The sequence below is a fragment of the Cuculus canorus genome, chromosome 6 (genome assembly GCF_017976375.1).
Source record: "Cuculus canorus isolate bCucCan1 chromosome 6, bCucCan1.pri, whole genome shotgun sequence".
NCBI classification, from domain to species: domain Eukaryota; kingdom Metazoa; phylum Chordata; class Aves; order Cuculiformes; family Cuculidae; genus Cuculus; species Cuculus canorus.
In genome coordinates, this window is record NC_071406.1 from 33,492,077 (window position 1) to 33,512,624 (window position 20,548).

The 20,548-nt window shown below is 41.6% G+C and overlaps 1 protein-coding gene across 1 annotated transcript in view; it reads left to right on the forward strand.

The window, feature by feature from the left end:
• Positions 1 to 20,548, forward strand: part of TMEFF2 (transmembrane protein with EGF like and two follistatin like domains 2) — a 136,933-nt gene that overhangs the window by 100,095 nt on the left and 16,290 nt on the right. The window contains exons 6-7 of the mRNA XM_009559832.2: positions 2,203 to 2,351; positions 3,532 to 3,591. Of these exons, the coding sequence (XP_009558127.2) occupies positions 2,203 to 2,351; positions 3,532 to 3,591 (209 nt within the window). The remainder of the gene's footprint in view (positions 1 to 2,202; positions 2,352 to 3,531; positions 3,592 to 20,548) is intronic.

Consider the following 20,548-nt stretch of genomic DNA (forward strand, 5'->3'; position numbering starts at 1 on the left):
ATTTTCTCATTGACTCAATTCTCTTTCGACTTGCAACATAATATATATTAACCTATGCTCATTTTTTGTAGCAAAAAGTAGGAAAGTGAAGCTGTTTCTGAGCTGGTTTATTATGAAGAAAAGGAACATATGGCTGATTGTATCCCATCTGAAATGCAAATGGTGGAGCTACGTGAAAAGAATTACTATTACTTGAGCAGTAAATGCTTCCTAATGTAGTGAGTGTGACTAAGGTGGGAAGCTGGAAACGGCTACAGGAAGGAATAACAACAGTTAATATTTCAATGGAGCAGAACATTCTTATTCCGCTGATAAGGAGGCTCTCAGGAAATGGACTGGATTTTTCTCTTATATTCTGTGCGTTCTTCATTGTGGGGAAATGGTTATACAGGGAGCCAGACTCTTTTCGTCCGCTAGTTATGAAATCATGTAATTTAACTTCTAACCACAGCTTTTCACCTTTGGCCTCTTTTTGAGATGAAATTTTCTGTATTTTGTTAACATTTGCAGAAAACAAATATATCCAGTGTAAAGAAAGTCTAAAAGAAGAGTGCTGGTTCCACTGATTTTTATCACCCTGGGCACATTTGTGGAGGCCCCAGGCCAAAGAGGGTGATGGAGAAATCTGACGCACGTTGTTTAATTTCCTATGCTTCCTCTTTCCACTGAAGTTTTTCTCTTGCATATATCCCTTTATACTTCCAGTGGTCAAAGGCGTCCAGATGTCTGGACGATGAACTGACTTCTAAACACTTTCGTAAACCCAGCAGCAAGGCTAGAGGCCGGCATTTCCATTATTTAATTTTCCGAAAGAAGAGCTGTAGAGTTGCCACTGTGAGGTTCAGCGCAACCAGTGGGCTGGAGATAGAACATCAGTCACATTTCTTTGCCTTATATGTCAGAAGGAGCCGGAGAGAGTTTAGATAGCATGTGCACAATTACGTGCTCGGAAGAGCTGGAGCAGCTGCTAGGTTAGACCTCTGGCATTGTACCCAAGCAAAATCACATCAGTGTTAATGTAGGCGTTGCTGAGGCTGAGCCGTCTGTTACATGGCATGGTTGGGGGATGAAAGATTAGCTTGTCTTTCCCTTGCCCATGTCCACAGGTGTCTGACATCATTAATGGTGATGAAATAGGAGAAACCTAAACAAAAAAGGCTGCAGCCTGCTATTGGTGGAAGTAATTAGCTTTCTTCATCTTTTCAGCAAAGATGAGGCTTGCTGGGTTCAGAACATGTCCACATTAGCGTGTTGGTTCACATTTGGACCAGACTTCTGAAGTTAATTCTTTTGATTCACGTCTCTGGGCAGCCCAGTCGCTCAAGAGCTAGGTCGTTGTGATTCTGCAGATAGCCCCAAGCTCCCTGAGGACAGGGCCACCACTGCCCTACCTGTGCTTGCCCACACTCTGCTCTTGGCTGTGGAGCCTCCAGCCTGCACAGATCATATAGGCAGCTCAGAAGTGGGTGCTGAGCTTCCTGAGTGGCACCTAAGTAAGACTGTTTTAGTTGCTGAGCTATTCAAATGCTTCAGAAAGCTCAAAGTCTCTCCTAGAAACAGCATTCCCCTGGCTTTAATATTGAGTAGCCCCACCGCGTCCAGGAGCTAGGGAGATCCCACAACCCCGAGGCACAGAGAGTGTGTGCGCAGAGTCTGATGTCAGTCTCAGTCGTGGCAGGCAGTTTTATCCCAGTGGGGTGAGATGAGGCTTCAGTATCACATCTCTTATTATGATCAGAATGCCTAGAGAAGCTGTAATTATTATCAGAATTTAGTCATAAATCAATATAAAACATGTTTATACCGTGTTACATGCAACAGGCAGCACCTCAACAGAAGTGAATTTTGTGATTTATTGAATTGCAAGAGGGTACAGCAGCTGGAATTATCTGCACATCTGCTTAGGTGTTCTTAAGTTTACAAGAAATTACAAGTGGTAATTCTGTGGCATAGTTTTCCATGTATAACACTCTTTTTTATCTTTCCTCTTGCTGGCTTTTATTTTCTATTCCCTCTCCCTGCATATAATTTCCATCGACAAATACAAATGACCTCTTGACAGAACTTTCCACTTTCATTCTGTTGATTTGCATTGTGCAGTCAGAAAAATACGAACGCTTATATTTCTGAGATGTATTTATGATGTCATGAAAAAACTTTCTCATTTTAGCCTCTTCTTTTTTGCTTTCTTTATCTTCTCAGGTGTGTGTGCAACATTGACTGTTCTCAAACCAACTTCAATCCTCTTTGTGCTTCCGATGGGAAATCTTATGATAATGCATGTCAAATCAAAGAGGCATCTTGCCAGAAACAGGAGAAAATTGAAGTCATGTCTTTGGGTCGATGTCAAGGTAACTCTTATAACAAAACTCATTTCAAAAAATGTTTTCAATTTTTTTTCAGGGAAAAAAGGGAACCAGAGCTGGCTTCTTATTTGGCACTTCTTACATTTCCGTTACTCTCTTGCAATTTCTGCTGTTGAGTGCAGGCTGGAGGAGAGGGCAGAGTCCTCCGCAGTAGAGATGCCAAGTGAAACATGAGGAGTAGTGTACGTAACCCTTCCTACACCCAGTCTGCAGCAGCAAGGGACTGTCCAGCCCTGCACTGCTGTTAAAATCAGGCACCTGGATTTTGCCCAGAGCAGTTTGCCCAGAGCTCAGCCCTCCACACAGCAGTTGGAGCAGGACAGCAGGAGAGCCGCTCAGACAAATTTTGCCATCCAGGGTGGATCCTTTGTTGCTTCTTTAACTGGAGCAGCACAAAACAATCTCAGGAGGCCAGAAGCATGCTTCCAGATATGGTGCGGGTGCTTGTTTTTCATGTGACTGGCAATGGGTATACAAGATACCAAAGGTGTCTGAAAGGAAATTTTGCCAGCAGATGTCAAAACATGTGGTGTTTCTCTGTGAATACCATGCTTCCATGTGCCTAGCTCATGGTCTACTACATCACCTGTGTAACCCCTGAGTTGACTTTAAAAAAGCAATTTTGTTCTAATTAAAAATGAAGAAAATTTGCTTTTAAATAGCTCACATAAATAAAGTGTCTGCTGAGGCTCAGACTCTTAATAGCTTTTCCCCCCTTAGCTTCTGACCTATAAATTCTCGGTACATCTACTTACAAGGCCATACTATGCAGGTGTATTAAACACATTCTGGTTTATTCCTATCTCTTTAAAGATAACCACACTAGGTGGCAGTTCATTTCAGGGTACATATTAAAACTCCCCAATTACTTCAAATAGAGCAGAAATGACAACTGCTACTTTATACTGATATATTTATCCCAGCAACAATCTGTTATCACATATTGCTAGGAAATAAAGTGTTTTCTTAATGGAAGATGTTTCATGTTTCATTCCAAGAAGTCCAGTCCTGCTGTTTTCACCTGGCAAGCCCAGGGGATCCTTGCAGCCAGCAGTAACGCTATGCATGCAAGCAAAGCTACGTTTGCCTGGGCAGTAGTGGCTGAGGCATAGTCTCGATCAACTGCAGGCTTCCCAAGCAATTCCACATATTTCTTTTCACACAGATAATACTACAACAACTACAAAATCGGAAGATGGGCATTACGCAAGAACAGATTATGCAGGTATGGTTCCTTTGCTGTGAGAATCACAATTCGCTGGAACTCTGTAAGTCTCTTTTCTCCTCCATTTGCTAAGGGAAATTGTCCTCAACTTCTATATCGTTTTGTTGGTTTGCTTTAAGAAAACACCACGTTTGCAGTACTCTTCCTTTTTGCTAGAACCTCTTTTTAACATATGATCTTTTTCCATTTTTGTCCATGTACAGATACTCCAGCCATAAAACCCCTGTTCTGACAGCAGAAAGAAATGTTGTAAACTCTTTGCCAGGATTAGGAGACAATATTGAATGTTGTGGAATCAGTGCATTAGATAGTGCATATTTTTGTCACAATATACACGCTTAAGAAAGTGAAAATCCAGAGCATAGCACACCTGTGATAGCATGAAACTGCCATAATAGGTAACATTACCTATGTCTGTGTTTGACTATGAAGTTAATAAGGTTCTTAAAATGGGGGGAGGGGTAAGGTAATAAATGGTTATAAGTTATTTAGAAGCTACAGTAGAATATGATGGTCTGATAGGCTTATATGGCATTTGAAATGAAAAACACATTAATTCTAGTGAGCTTTGGGAGACTTTTTTACACCTTTTGCCTAGGAGGATTGATTTAGAAATTGAATGCGTGTGTGCGCACGCATGTGCATGCAGATATTCACAGCTCGCACTGAGGACTCGAGCCTTTGGGAAGGTATTGGGAAAACCAGTCAGATGATACATTCATTACTTAGGTTTGTGATATTTTGTGTTTTGAAAGTAGATATTTATAGAGAGGAGCTAGAGATTGTGAGGTTTACCTGAGCAGCTTGTACATGGCTTAGGTGAAATCCAGATGATGATTTCACAGGTCTTAACATTTCTTACTGGGTCCCTCAGCATTTGTTGATTCAGCTGGTCATCTCTTGTGAAAGCCCTTTCTGCACAATGTCCTAGCTTTAATAGGGTACCCAGCCATTAGAAAGGATTGTTCTGTTCCTACTTAAAAATGGTGCATGATGATTAAAACATAGAGCTATGAATAAATGATGGCTCGGTAAGGCAGGGAGTGTGAGGTGTCAGGGATGACTGCAGCACAAAGCAGTGAGTGTAGGATTTTCTGTGGAAAGTGAATTCTGGGATAGTTTTCCAAAAGATCAAGGATGAGCCATGATCTAGATATTTCCTGTTGCCAAGGAGCGCTTTCATGAGTGAAAAGAGGCATGCAAAGAGAGAAAAGTCTTTGACCTCTTTCCTCCAAACCCCTGATTACTCTCAGCTTTTTTCTTGGAGGCAGCAGTCAGGTTTCTTTAAAAGCTGCAAGGGCTGAGGTTGTGTCCTGTGGAGGGCAGGAGACATGGCCAAGTAGGCCAAAATGTTGTATTTTACGTCAGAAATGAAGGTAAGTAATACTGTTGTGTTAAACCCTTTACCTTCCTTACTGGAGAACCAAGGAGAGTGCTGGCACCACCAAGTCAAGATGAAGGTCCCTTTTTAAATGTTATGCTACCTACTCTACTACTGTCTGGTGGTTTAGCTTTAGGATACCAGTGACCCACATCATCTAGACTGGAGACAGCACATTTAAGCATGAAGCAACTGAGTTGTAACGAAAAGGGAGGAAAGGCAGCTTGACGATTAGGGAGGAGGAGGAGATCACAGCGATGACAAGATAAAGCCAAGTCATGGGTCACAGAGGAAGAGGAGCGTAGAAGTCACCTTCAGCTCAAATGAGCAGGAGGAAGAGAACAGCACCTGCTTAGGAGAGAGTTGATATTTCAGCCCACGCTTGAATAGAGAGATGGTAGGTAGAAGAAAATTGATTGCAGCAAAGTGTTGTCCGAAATTGGGGGTCAAGTAGGAAACACAAAAGGAAACTGGATTACTGGGCAGGGAGGAGGGCAGGGCTACAGCACAGAGGAGCATGTCTGTAGTGCACATGGTCTCTGAGAGCCAAGAAGTCAGAATAAGTGTGGGAACAGATGGACCAAGGAAAGATGACGGGGGCTTGTGGTGGGGAGGCAGGCCACCTCACTCCCCTAGAGCTGTAGAAGGAGTGGAGACATCCTGAATCAGCAGTGAGTTCCAGTAGGTACCTGTTTGGCACAGGATGGCACCATCATCACACTTTAGCAGACAGCTTCTCAAAGTTCCTGATATGGCTCAGGCCCCAGCTGGCTTCTTGAGGGCAGTGACTGTCCCCTGGGTGGGTCTCATCAGGTACCATCTATTGATATAACCCGAACCATTGTCGTTTGCACCAGCTGACAATGTGTCTTCTTCACCTAACTACTATTTGTGCTTAAAATTTTCGGTTTTAGGTATAGTGACGTTGTGTAGGGTAAAAGTTGCAAGTTCGTGCAGGGCATTCCACATGCCAGCTGTGTCCTCAAGTGTCTGTGGTGTAACCCTGGCAGGAGACCCTAGGGGAAATGGACCGCTGTATCAAAAGGCTGTAACAACTCCAAAGAAACAGTGGTCAAAAGGAAGACAACAGTATAAAACTGTAGCTCAGTAGACGTTCAGGCTTCAGCCTTTGCCAGGCAGGAAGCTCCATGCTGTCCTCATGTTCTTTCAAGTACAGAAACATTTGATTCTGGCTATTATAGGGACATAATATGTGCTACTTTTTTTCTCACCTTCATATCTGCTCAGAAGTGAAATGCTGCCCTGACCATGGGGAGCTTTGTGTGGAAAAGCAGCAGTTCCTCAGCTGTTTTGCCTCTGAAGCAATATTCCTGGGATATGCGCCTTTCCGGAGAATACCTTTGTTCTCCACCATTTAATGGCACTAAAAATTGCCAAGCCCATGAGCAGTACATGCTTTTAAAAACACTGGCTCGTGTGGACTGACTTTCCCAGAGGAGGAAATAGCAGTGGGCATAATTGATGTTGTCTATGCTAATGCAGCAGTGCCAAATACTCTTTGCAGAGCTTGTGATAGCTGAGTGGTGCGGGTTTTTCCATAAACACCCCCGCATGCTCAACATGGGGTCCCAGGAAGGCAGCAGCTTTGTGAACAGCCACGAGTCCCAACACCCAGCTGGTTTTTTTTATTCGTATTGAACTGTTGAAACTGTCTGTTCAATCGGTGTCTTTGCTCCCTCCTGTTCCTTCAAACCCGTTGATCCTTGCAAATAACACAGAAATCTTTCAGTCTGCAAAACTGACAATGTTCATTCCTTTGGAGTGTAAATCTTTACATTGCCTTTGTTTTCTAAGGGTTCTTACTTTACACAGGCAAGATTTATTCTAGTACTGGAAATGCCTGACTAATGTCAGAGACACCCAAAAATCAGTGTCCCCTTTTTCAGCAAAGCAAGCATGGGGAGAGTGAGCTGTAGGTGGCCCTTCTTGCAATTTCCATGAAAGAGCATTTTTAAACATTTTAAGTGTAATGTATGTTTTGGAATGCGGTGTCTGAGCTGAAAGTCCTGTGATTGATGTTTTCTTGAATTTCCCCATTATATGCCTAAGGAAGTTGGCTGTTTTGGTGGCATTTTTGCATTCTGAGTGTAGGCAATCAAGGAATTTTCATCTTGTTTATTCATTTGCCTTTTTATTTTTATTCTTCAATATTTATATTTCCCTTGTTAAGATCTGGATATTAGCAATTATGCTCCTAACTCATTTTATCCTTTCTCATTATCAAATTGCAGGGATTTTTTTCAAGCCATTTCGGGGGAATAAGTCAGTCATTATAAAAATAAGTCAGTGTGGATGAGTATGGATAAGTCAGTATGGATGAGCCATATTTCAATGTTATATATTCATGAAAATTGTCAGTAAAGACACTGACAAATCTGACAGACCTATTCAATATCTTCCTGGCCAGACAAACCTCCCTATATGAACACAGATCAGATCAAATCTCCAGCACCCAAATACCAGCAGCGCAGCAAAGTTGATGGAAAGAGGAAGAAGAAGGCATTTTCAGCCCCAATAGTCTCCCTAGGTGAAAACCACGCATCTGCAAATAGTCTTTCTGAGTCTTATTTTTGAGTTCCTTAACAGCAGTAAACTCTCCCTTGGCAGCAGCTTCAGATGATGCCTGCTGTGGTCGTGGCTAGTCTGGGGACTCTCTTGGAGGCAGTGCCATGGCCCTTCTTACTGGTACTGTTGCTGTGCCCAAGAACTACTAATGAGCACAAAATGCTGCATGTCTGCTCATGGCTGCTCTGTTCCCTGCCCTCCCCCCTGGTTTCCCATGGAATTTAAAATCTACGTGACAGTCTTGGATCTTTTTCAGACTGCTTTCTGGCACTGGGTCCTTCCTGGCACTACCGGAGGTGCTCAGGCGAGTAATCCGGCAGATGGCTGTGTTACCCAAGCAAACTGAATGCTCCACTAAAAAGGGCAAAATCCATCTGTGTCAACACATCATCTTCCCTTGGCTGGGCTAGAGCTCTGGAATGAAGGTCACAGGAGCCGCCACAAATTCCCCACTCCAAGGATAAAGAAGAGCTTTGGACTCTTTGAAGAGTCTCTTCAAAAGTCCAAGAGTCTTGGACTCCGAAATAAATACAATGTAGTATTTATATTTGAGAAAATAAAACTATCGCAAAAACTTTACCAAAATTCACCACTCTGCATCGTTAACTTCCAGTCCCTTTGAATGGGAGAACAAGCTGTGCCTATCAGAAAAAATGTGGAGAACTGGCAGTGGTGCACTGACCCCGCACATGTGAGAGCCACTGGGGTGTGATGCATCCATTTCTTCACAGGCTCAATACAGAGCCCGCCAAATTCAGTCACAGTCATCTTCATTGTCTGTAATAGGGCCTGGAGAGGAGCCAGGAATCAGAACAGCAGCGCTTGATATCTATAGAGACTATTTCTCCCTCCACTTCTCCCTCCACTTCTTCCCCCACCACCCACAGCCCCGCACAAGAATAGAATATGAGAACTTCAAACTAGATTTCTTCTCCAAGTTATAACATTTTCAAAGTAGGTTAAGTTTTGAGTGTAAACCACTTGACATTGTCCCTTTAAATTAAATTTCGTTGTCTACTACCGTGTCAGCCATTTCCTAAACTGGTAAAGAATAATAAAGCCCCAGAGCTTATCTATGGGATATAAACTATCATGCAGTTTTGCACTGCCTTTGTGAACTAGGCTTTCCTTTCTTCTTAATGGAATTAGCAAGTGAGACATAGAGCTGAGCACCGCACATCCATCACAGCTACAGAGAAACCATTTCTCATCTGCAGCTTTGTAAAACGCTGGGGAAATTGCATCCTTGCATATGCAGATTTGCTTGGCTTTCGATTCCGCAGACTCCAAGTCAGAGGTTGTCACATTAAATGAATAGATTATTTAGGAAGCATTCCCGTTTTTCCATCAAATCACTTAAAACTGAAAAAAAACACATTTTAATATTTTGACAGCTATGTGGCAGCATGAATGCTGTCTAGCTGCAGCCTCCGCCTGCGCTCACACACGTAGGCACACACATTCCTGGCATTCAGGAGTACAAGAAGAATACAATTGATAGTTTTCTTTAGAAATGTGGGGCTTTAAAATGCTGCTGCAATTGTTAGTTGCATTTACAAGTGCAAGGTTTTATGAAAACACATGTAAGTTTTATGCACAGTGAAAGTCCACAAAAGGTGGCAGATGAGCTCTAGAAAATAAAGAAGAAAAACTAGTATAGATTACATTTCGGGCCATACAATTTAGAGGATTTGAGCCTATGACTTGAGGAAGGTAATGAGGGCCTTCTGGGAGGTGTGACCATATTATGCCCCCACGTGCCTGAATGTCCTTTAAAATGTCTGGTCATTCAGAACTGTAGAAGTCTACAAACAGTGGAAGTCTGGAACTCAAAGTAATGTAAGAAAAGAGCCAATCTCCACTCCAAACTAATTTCCTAACAAAGGCAGGTGGAAAAGACATTTTGGTCTTATTTTACCTAGCTAATCCAGGCATTCATAATAGAAAAGTTTTCAAAAATTAGCAGAGAGGAAATGTCTCATCTTATTGCATGAAACCTAGAGGTTTCGAAAATCAAGCTCAAGTTTACAATCACACAAAGTAGTATGGCATGAAAACTGTGTGTAGCTTAGTTTAATTTATGGAGTACTGTAAAACACAGATAAGAAAACGTATTCCTTTTCTGGGGTTCTATTCGGTGACTTTCAAAGGCAAGAGAGAGATCACTGTATGCTGATAGCACAGTGGTCTCCAGCCCTTCTGCTGCTGCCTTAGAGCTTCTCCACTATTGTTGATATCCAGAAGAAAATTTAAAAAAGTATAGCTAGAGACCAGTTGGTAGGTTAATAAATCTTATTGTCAGCTACGTCTGAACTTAAGTCAGAGTAGCCAGCACTGTCAGCCACAGCTACGCAGTTGGCCCCCAAACCTTCACTTGTCCCAGGTGCTTTTTTAAATGAAAAAATTGCAGCTGCTCCTTTTCATAATTTAACTCCTGGTTTTCAAAAGGTGGAGTGTCGAAAGTCCCACTTCAGCATTTTTCTGTGTCATCAGGAGGACTGGATGCTTTACTTCTGAAATATTAACATCAGGACATTATTGCAATTGTCTAGCAGTGGGTGCTGAAGTATAGGCTATCCTAAATGTTTGTCTTCTATAGAATATTCTTAAATGTCTGTTTAGATCCTGCTAGGTTTTATCTTACTAAAATCTACATCCAGAGGAGATGAACGCACTGAGACAGAGGTCACACAGGAGCCTCACAAACAAGTCCCATGGCAGGAGGGGCACTGCAGGACTCTGGAGTGCCATGCCTTGTGATTTAACAGCACTTACAGCTAACAGTCTTTTTCTGAGAAGCATGCAAGTTGAAAACAGGCTTATAGAGATTTTAAAACAAGCAATAGGGAGAGAGAAATATTGCTCATTTAGTCTGCCAGTCTCAAGAGAATACTTCACTTTTTATGGGAGTTCTCCTTCAACTTTGAATTGCATATGCTAAACTTGGTAAAATGTGCCTTTTTTTTTAATTTCTGGTGGTTTTGTGGTTTTATAATGAGAGAAATTGTGCCTTATGATTTCCCAGTGTCATGCTCATGGAACCTGTAATTGTTAGCATTAAAACTTAAATTAGGTCTCAGGTGAACTGCTAGGCATCTCTTTACCTAGACTGATGTATCTTAAGGAAAGGGAGCATTTCTATTTGTCCCTTTAAAGCTTAGCCCTTACTTTAGTCACTAATGAATCAAAAGTTGCAGAATTCGTTTGTGCTTTCATAAGTTGCAGAATTCAATTGTGCTTTCTTCCCATACTAAACAAACTCAGTAATGTTGTGAGTGAACATTATAAAGAAAAATATTTGATTTGCATAGAATTTTGGTAGCCTGAAAATTCAGTATGTCCAGGCAAAGATTTTTAGCTGTAGGAAACAAATAGGAAAAGCAAGTAGAAACTTGCAAAACCACTATTGGGATGGGCATAAACCCCATAAAATCATACTGGGCTATTATATCATTGTCAGCATCCCTGAAGTATTTAAGTCCTGGAGGTGAACTTGAGTGTAAATCTTCCTCGAGATCTGCGGTGAGGGTGGAGTTGTACTGTAAGTATATTTTTTCCACCTGGGGTTTACATCAGAACTGTGCAAAATTCATAAAGCTTGCTCCAAATGCTGGCTCCTACTTCTTCCGCTTTCTCAAGACTGTGTATCTTACTGGTTGTTTTTTTCCCTTGGAGTACTGTGTAAGCATTCCTCTGAAACATTTTGTTCTGTTAAAGGTTATGGATAAAAACAGAAGTTGTATGTCCAATAGAGATGAGCAGACCTGAGTTCATGTAGGTGTTCCTACAGACTCTTCCTTTTGTGTCCCAGTCCATAATGTATCATTTGCATATGTCGTGCCTTATTTGGAGTATAGAAGTCCATCTTCCTGAGCAAATCTGAGCCTTTCAGTACCTGCTGATGTTTTTGTCCTCCACTCAGTATCTATGTTTTGATCAGAAGAATGAATAAACTCAAAGGGAGGCAAAGCTTGCAGGAAAAAAAGACACTTTCCTGCTTACATATAAAAATGCAATCCCTACAACTCAACACAACTTGACTTGTGCCTGAGTTCTCGTCTTTAACCAGATACCTGCTTTCTAAGTAGGACCTCTAATAGCAAGGGATAACCAGGAGAAATGAATGCAAACTTTCATAGTTTGCAGTCGTGCCAGTTATGCTCTAGTAAAGCCACTCCTAGAATTTGTTTTTCCCAGCTTTTTTTTTCAGAGATTTATGGAAATGAAGATCCAATGATGTGATCTATAACTACTGTTCAGCTGCCTTGATTCCTTGATATGGAGTATGCACCATAACATTTGGCCCTATGGATCATGCAAGCCTGTGAAAGGATTTACAGTTATCAGAAATGGGTCATTTTATGTCTGACTAAATCACATTGTGGCACCTAGTTACTACTGTATCTTTGCAACTTAGTAAATGAGATACCTTCCTCTTGCAGGCCTCTCCTTTGAAATATACCAGCAGGAAATAAGAGGGCTCTGTATTAACTCCATCTAACAAGGCAGGAAGAGTCAGGCCACAAAGTGGCTTTCACAGGTCTGTATTTAAATTTACTGCAGACAGCTACAAACCCACTTTGTATAAGAAGTTGCAAGGAAGCTTAGATTCTTCTGCCTTTGGGGCCTAGGAATAATGTGTGATCTGGTTCTCCTGTAGGTCCAACAAAAACGTGCAGGTACAGTCTAAAGCATACTTTGATGCAGGGTGGTGACACGCGTGGCTTTTCCAGTACTCTGCTGCGATGGCTCAGTTTCACCCTGTGTCAGCTGTTGTGCTGGTTTAGGTATTGTTCTGTAACTCCTTGCATTTCATCCATGTGCCAGGATGATACCAACTGCGTTTGGCCTTTTGATATCTTGGTGAGGATATTTCCCTCTTGATAGCATCTTCTTTCCCTTCTCAACCTGCCTGCCTTCTCTACTGAAAAGAAAGTAAAGCAGGTGTTTGAGACAAGACTCTGTTAATCTTCCCTGAGGAATAGTCTGGCAAAATTAATCCTGTTGTCTGGATTTGGGGAGGAATTTCTCTCACCCTAGGTTCCACCCTTCCTCTGGGCTCCAGGTGCTTTAATTAGCTCAAGAATCGTCCTTGAAGGATGCTGTTTGAGGTGGTGCACAGCAGCTGTTTGCTATCCACAACACTAGTTTGAATTAGTTAATGTATTGTAAGGAGTACCACGGTGTATTTTTATGCCTAGCAGGTCTATTTTAGGCTTAGTTTCTGTAAATTTGCTGTTAGGAGTTAAAGAGCTTTCCCAAGGTTTTGAGAGTTATATAATGAGATGCTATATCTCCGTTTTCAGGAAACATCAACATTTAAATATTTGTGTTTGATCTAGTCTGAAATGTAAAAAAAAAAAAAAAAAAAAAATTTGAAATATTCATAGAACTGAATTTCTTCTGAATTTTGTTTCATGGGATGTTTTGGCATTCTTTATGATAGATATCAAAATATCATGAAATGAAAGCATATGACACTTGTAATAACTAAGTCGTATAGTAAGGAAAGTTGCTACTTAGAAGTGACTGAAACATCATCTTTTCCAGAAGGAGTATCATCATGTCAAATTACAATACAAACACAAGATAATTTGATCATTTAGACATGTGTAATGGTAACTTGAGCCTTAAGATAACAAAGGCTTTCACCTAGACTTGGGAAGTATAAATGCTTCTGGCAGAATGAAAAGAAATACAGCTGGAGAAGGAGAGAAGGAGCTGGTGTATTTATTTTTAATAGACCTTCGTAATTAGACTACATGGATACAAGTAGAAATTTTTGCCTAATTTAATAGATTTAAGTAAGGAAAACAAAGACAGACAAACTTCTCACAGCCTCATTTTCACTTTGCTGATGATTCCACTTCTTTTCATTTAGTACATCTGCTAAAACCTATATCTTGTAGTGATTGTTCGAGCAATGCGACATATGTATTTTTTTTGCATTTCTTAACGTGTAGTGTTTGAGGCACTGAAATCACTAGTGACAGAAATTTTTTTACTTAAGAAAAATGAAAATGGCTTATGGGCAATAGGAAATGCTGTGGGCCATGCTGCATTTTGAGTATCAGCTATACCATCTCCACTGCTTCTTTCTCTAGAAGCATTTCTCTCCATTTAGAGGAACCCCAGCCTCGGCAGTTTGAGGCACACACCTGTACCACTGAGCAAATGGCACTCTTAAAGATTCAGGTTTGAAATGCAGCATTTACCTGCTTAGCAAGATGACTTCTTACACACTTGGGCTGTCATTTTACTGTGTACCCATGAGTTTTAAGTTAGCTTAAAACTCTCTTCCTGAAAATACAGCAGCTTTAATCAAAATGTGCTTTACAGAACTAGTGGCAGTGCATTCCAGAATGCTATCAGCACTGAATCAAAATGCACTTCTTTGCCTACTGCTGCTATCACCAGCTTTAGGCGTTTTAGACAGCATTACATAACAGCAAAATATTTTTCAGGAGGGAAAAAAAAAATTGAAATCCTCCCTATGGTTTTAATCTCCTTCTTTTATTTTGTCTGTAGTTTAAAGCTGTGTCAGGTGTACATCAAAAGCACCCCCTCCCCAGGGTATGTCATTTACAATTTCATTTAATAATGGAAGTGTAATTCCATCTAGCTAGGATGGAAAAGGATTAAATAAAAAACACTATTCTAAAATCAAGTAGCATAAGTCTAGCCTGTCTCTGTGCTCTGCAAATGAAGTAGGCATGGAAGGGCTTGTTATTAGTCTATAATATCAAAACTGATAAACTATTAGTGTTTTGTCAGGCATAATATATGCCAAATATTTTCCTCTGCAGATTGCCTCAACAAGAACTGTGCCTGTTTTTAGACACATCTGGCACTGTGGATTTTTTTCCATCCTGCATCTCATAGATTTAAAGGGCCTTGGCTGGGCAGTAGGATGTCAGCTGTTTAGTTTAAAATACTGTTATAAAAATGAATAAGATTTAAAGAGGCAGTCGGTATAATTCTGGCCTCACTGAAGCTAGTGATAGAATAACCATTGAGTTTAATGACTTTGTGATTTTTCTGTATGACTTTTTCATCCATTTTTACTCTTAGTTAATTTTCCATATCCTGAAATTTGCCTTTCTTTTCCATTTAGCTTCTTTCATTTTGAGTATTAGCTCTAGGCGTAAGCACTGAGATAAAATACCAAACCCTTTATTTACCCAAATGCTTACTTCTGTGGCATTTCTGCAGAGCAATAATGAGTGCAGGCATATAAAAATAGTAAATGCAGGTATTCATTTATGAAAAAGATGTTCTTTCCTAGCTGTGCTTCAGAATGGGCCGTGTGACCAGCAATGAATCTGAGGACTTCTGTGGTATAGCCAAGCTGCTCTGCTCTTCATGGAAACACATAGCAGGGCAAGATCTGCCCTCGCATTGCATCCTGTCATGCCGAAATACATCAGTGTTTAGACACAGAGGGAGCCATGGGGTCTGAACAGAAGAGTTGAATGGGAGATGAACATTACAAGGCAATGAGAGAGCCCATCTGCAGCTGCCTTATTTCAGGACGCAGAGTCTGAGCTGGGACATTGTGCTTCTGGAAGAGTATGTGATCATCAGACAAGGAGAAGTGACAGCTGCATAATGTCTTCAGTGTGGTATGCACCTGGAAGGGGTCTCTTTCAGCTCCTGAGGCCACTTAAAGGCACAAAGTATGTTCTGCAGCATGGGTGGTCTACTCTCTGCATCTCAGAGGCCAGTTATTCTCTGGTAGGCATTTGAGTAATAGAAAAAAAAGGCTTAAATTTTAGTGTTGTTATTGGACCCTTTTGTTGCAAAACGAAGTACATGCAGGAGTTCCGGCTTTGCCTGCTATTGCAAAGTTTCATTACAGATGAGAAACAAAGTGTATTAAATTAGGTAAAAGAATATAGCAGTTTTTCCTGCAGTGGCATTTTGTATTGCTTTACTATTTTCTCCAATACTTAAAATCTGGAATAGTAAGAGATGTCTTTCCAGCTCCAGGCATGGGAAAGGAAACATCTGAACTCCTGATTGCCAAGTAGGAATTTATAATATGTCATCTGCTAAAAACTGATCCTCTGAACAACCACAAAAGGTTTTAACTATAGAACTGGGTGGTTACAGAAAGCAAAGTTGTAGACTGTATGGACTCGTTACCATCACAGTTCTACAGTTCAGCACTCAGAGGAGACAGGTGAGTAAAAATAGAGGCAAACTAAGCAGGTTTTATCCCTCAACAAGTGTAGTGTGTTGCTTTTTACAGGAGAGTGATCACAGTTCTGCAACATGCCAATAAATTGTATTTATTTTTCTGAATAATTCAAACAAAACCAGTGAAGGGCCTGGCTGAAACCATGCTTTTAAGCCAATAACAGATGTACCCCTGAGTAGTCATGGGCCGTTCAGGGTCATGTTCTGGCAACTAAAATAACTAAGATTTGCACAAGGGATTTGACAGGCACTTGATTGAGAAAGCATTCAAAGTACCATATATAGGAGTCACATGTTTTTATTTCAGTCTCCTATTTTCTTACACACACTTCCCCCAAATCCTGCAGCTCTTTCTTCACTTTCCTGGATGAATTCTCTCAAGTGGCATGTTTTTACAAGCACAGATGCTACCTTGGAAGATAAGAAAGGAAGGAAGAGAGCCAAATGGGTGTCACACTTCAGCTTGGTGGCACCTTACTGACATGCACATCTCAAAAAAAAGAGAATTAAAAAACCCACTTCTTATAGTAATCAAAATTGAATATAAAATTAGTGGAAAACTAGGGCTGTGAAACTTTCAGGTTGTCAAAAGGACTGAAGGAAACGCCTTGTAACCAAAATGACGTCCCTGACCTACTTGTCTGTGCTGTCACGTACCTGGGTAACCTTTCCGTCTTTGTGCCTCCTGTCAAAACACTCTGACAGTTTTGCCATTCATACTTGCTTTCAGTTGTAGTTTTCTGAGTTTGTTTGAAATGTACGACCAAAAAGTAAATTCTCATAACGTTATGCTGGCAGACCTAAAAATAAGTCTGAGACCTTTTCAAATGCTGCTTCTTGCCATCCATTGATCTCCACAGAAAACAACCCATTCAGACCCAGAGTTCCTATTGGAAATTAGGGGACAGCCTGGTAATTGGATTAGGGTATGCTTTTATTTGCAACATTTTCTCAAAATGGAGCTCCTGTTTTGTTTCATTGATCTCCTGCCCAATCTTTCTGCCAGTAAAATCCACTTACATACCTGAAGAGACAGGACAAGGTTTGATGGAAAATGCAGCTTCACGTTACATGAAATGTGTGTGTTCCTCTGAATGTATCAGGTAGATACAGATGATAAGTGCATCTTCATACAAACATAAAAACGTGCTTTCTTAATCCACAATTATGTTGCTTAAAAGCAGTTTTTATTAATGTAGTCCTTAAAAACTGGTAAAGCCACCAGTTGCATCAATATTAAAATTCCTGCCAGGCACCTGCACTGGTGGTGAAGAGGAAATGACTTCAAGACACTAGGATTGCATGTGTGACTTTGAGACCTTTAGAATCTACATAATTGTTGGGGTTGGAGGGGAGAGGGAAAAACGTGAGTTTGACTTACATTCCCAGAGAAGGTTCGAAAATCCAAAATGAAATTTACAGAGAATACCCCTAGAAACATGCTGGGGTCGACTGTGTGTGGAGCATGAGTTAGCCTAGCTATTCTGTAATTCTATGATTCAATTACAAGGCTGTAACTTAGGGCACTGCAGTGCCCTGTTTGACTAGTTCTCCAGTATAAATCTGCACCAAAATTGTTGTTTATAACTCTTCCTTTTCTCCCATCAGAACCAGACTGCATTTTTATCCCACTGTACTTACAAAATAAGCCCTTAGGCAGTTTAATGCCTATATAGTCTTTTAGAGCCTGTAGCAGTCACAGCCTGCCCTAGTGTGAGCCAGGTGCCAGTCAGCCAAGCAGAGTTCTGCCAAAAGCTGAGAACACTAGCACCCCATTTCTCCCATTTCATCATCCCCACAGAGGAAGAGGTTCATCCTAGATGGGCAATGTTGAATTGGCAACCAGATTCCTTTTTTACTGGATGGTCACTGAAAGTGCAGACCTCCCTAAACCCCCTCCCTGCACTCCTGAGGCTGGAAAATGGGAGACATCATTAGTCATACAACTGTCCCCTGGGGCAGCGCCAGCGAAACGATCTTCTTCCCTCCACACATCAATATTCTTGACACCCATCTTAAAACTTAGGTCATGCATATCTATCTACTCTTGGAGAAGTGTCAGAAGAGTACAAATATCTCCTCACTATTTTTAGGGCCATATCAAAAGTATTTATCAGCTTTCTGGCACCTCACCCATTTGTCATATTTGATGCTATCTACCAGTCGGCGAGGGAGAAGGATGGATGAAGTCCTTTAGAGATGCAGTGGTGGATGGGTGAAACTCCATAAACTGAGACCACAGTGGTGATTAAAGGTGATTCCCAGAGGCTGTTGTGCCTGTTGTCACAATAGAGAAGTATCTGTCACTGTCCTCCAACAGCAGGCAGAGCAGGGTCTCGAGGAGGCAGTTCATCCTCACCTCAGCATTTGCCCACCTATGGGATAGCAGGGATATGGAGGAGGTCTACTCGCAGCTGTGGAGCAGGGCTGAGCTAAGAGAGAGGGAGATAGCTGATGTCTGGTGATTCCATCATCTGCTCTGCATGCCATCAGCACTCCCACACTGCCTGGTGATGATGCTGAAGGACTACTTCCTTCAGCTTACACCCTTGGCTGTGCACCTCAGTGCAAACGTGTACAAGGACAGGAGTCAATCTGTGTATTATACATAACATATACTACTCATGTGACGCGTTGGGATTCTTGTTTCTCCATATACACGTTGCCAACAGGAAGTTCTTCCAGCTCCTCCATATACTTACCTCAAGTTGCCATATCAGGCACCTCTTTGATGTGCAGGTAATGTGTTGGTACAGCTCCTGCCATGAAACTGGGATGTTTTCCTAGTGCTTTTCAAAGGCAATGTATTCAGATTGAAACTTTGCCCACATACCATCTGCTTCAGCCTTATCTTTCTTTGACGAGAAAGCTGAATATATAATGTCCACTTGGCTTTCCTGGTGGAAAGGTTGTGGTTTCATGTTAGGCTGGCAGGTCTGAAGCTCCTCAGCAGCTCTTGCAACAAACACTTGCTCTTGTATTCAGGTTGGAGATCAGTGACAAAAATCAATGCCATCTTCATAGCTCTAATGAATTTGACCCACAGCCTTTTTTAGGATGACCACAAGCTTCCATCATATGTCTGAGGCCTATTTGCAAATATTGATTTGTGCTGCAGATTATCTGTAGCCATTCATATGAAAATCTTAAGGTCTTGCTCTCCATTCTTGGTTTGGTGTCAAAGGCACAGCTATAAATAAGAAGACCTGCCAGTAGACACTATTGATAGCCAGGGCTGCTAAGTTATGAAACTGAGGTGTTTCTGGATTTTTAAGCTTCTTAAGGAGGGTGGTTCTCAGAAAGCTCCAATTGAGTGAAAGCACTGCTTTGGAGTCACAGCAGACTCTGTTTACTTGGGAGGTGGGGGCTGGGAAGGGGGGGGGAGTGGAACCTTCATATGCAAATGTATGGCATTTTGGAAATGTCATATAGCCACATCTACATATAAATAAGCCACTCTCCAGTGCTGCCCTAGCAAGGCTGCTTTGATAATAGAAATTGCATGGTAGCACACAAAGCAGAAACAGCAGGACACCACTCAGTCAAGTTTGGGAGATTTGTTCCTTAATCCCCACTTAACTAAATTAACTAATACTGCTGTGTCACTGTGAGTTAGACCTGGAATGGTTGAGAATAGCTTCTGTTTGGTTTCGCTGCTAAGGAGAAGCATGTGTTTGTATGTGCTGCATGGAGTTGTGAAGTAGGGAGCGTGGTCTGGCTCCTGTGTCTGGTGCTTTATCCATCACATCCACAGCGTTACAAATGCTCTTTCCGGAGGCCCTGGAAAATGGCACTGAACATAGAAATGCTTCTTACGTCAGCATCCCTCCTAGCCACCCTCTGCCTTGTTCTGCAGATCCACAAAGAAGTCTCTAAAGCAGATGTGATATGGTCATACAAAGTAGCATCTGCTGACATCCACATACTGGGATGGTGTGTCCATCTCTGTTTAACATGGTATCAAAGAGTAAATTGCAACGCTTGGACATACTTACATTGTCAGAAGGGAGGAAAGAGAAAAAACTTGGTCTGGTTCCCACTGTCCATTTTGACCCCTTCCAGTACTGGTATTCATGAGTAGCTCAAGTAGACACAGGTGGAAGGGAAAGTGAGCTATTGGCCAAGCCGCTGTGTGGAATTTCTCACACAAGGCATGACACCCACCCCACTCATACTGTGCTGTATGTGATGGATACAGCATTTGCCTCTGTGCCTTCAGGCATGCAGCCTAATTGGAGAGAACCTCACAAATCTCTAAACTGACACCAGTTTTTTTCAACACAGAATTACAATAATAATAAGGTTAAATCATCCTCTGAGGACTCTGTCATGAGCTGCCTACCGAGATCATGCACAAGGAGGAAAACTACACCTTTATTCCTTTACATGGCTGGTTTGTGAAGGGGAAGGAAGCTGCTCCCATGGGGCTGGTGGCCTCTCTCTTAGACAAGGGGATCTGAGTGAAGGGAACATCAGCAGCGTGCCAAAACCAAAGACTAGCTGAGTTAGCACAAAGAGGGATTTAATCTATTCTAGGAATGGGGTTAACACAGATTTATTAAATCCTGGCACAAAAGGACGAAGCACAAACTGTAAGAGCCCCTTTACCCAGGGCTTTGAAAAATCCACAATATGGCCCCACATCATTAAATCACATCCGTAGCAATGATCGCAGGCCTCAAGACCAGCCTCTGTGGGTCTTAAAGAGCTCTTTCTGTGTATTTTATCCACAAAAGTAGTGAGAGCTAACACAGAAACAATACGGACAGAAGACCTTTCCAGTCCTCAGGA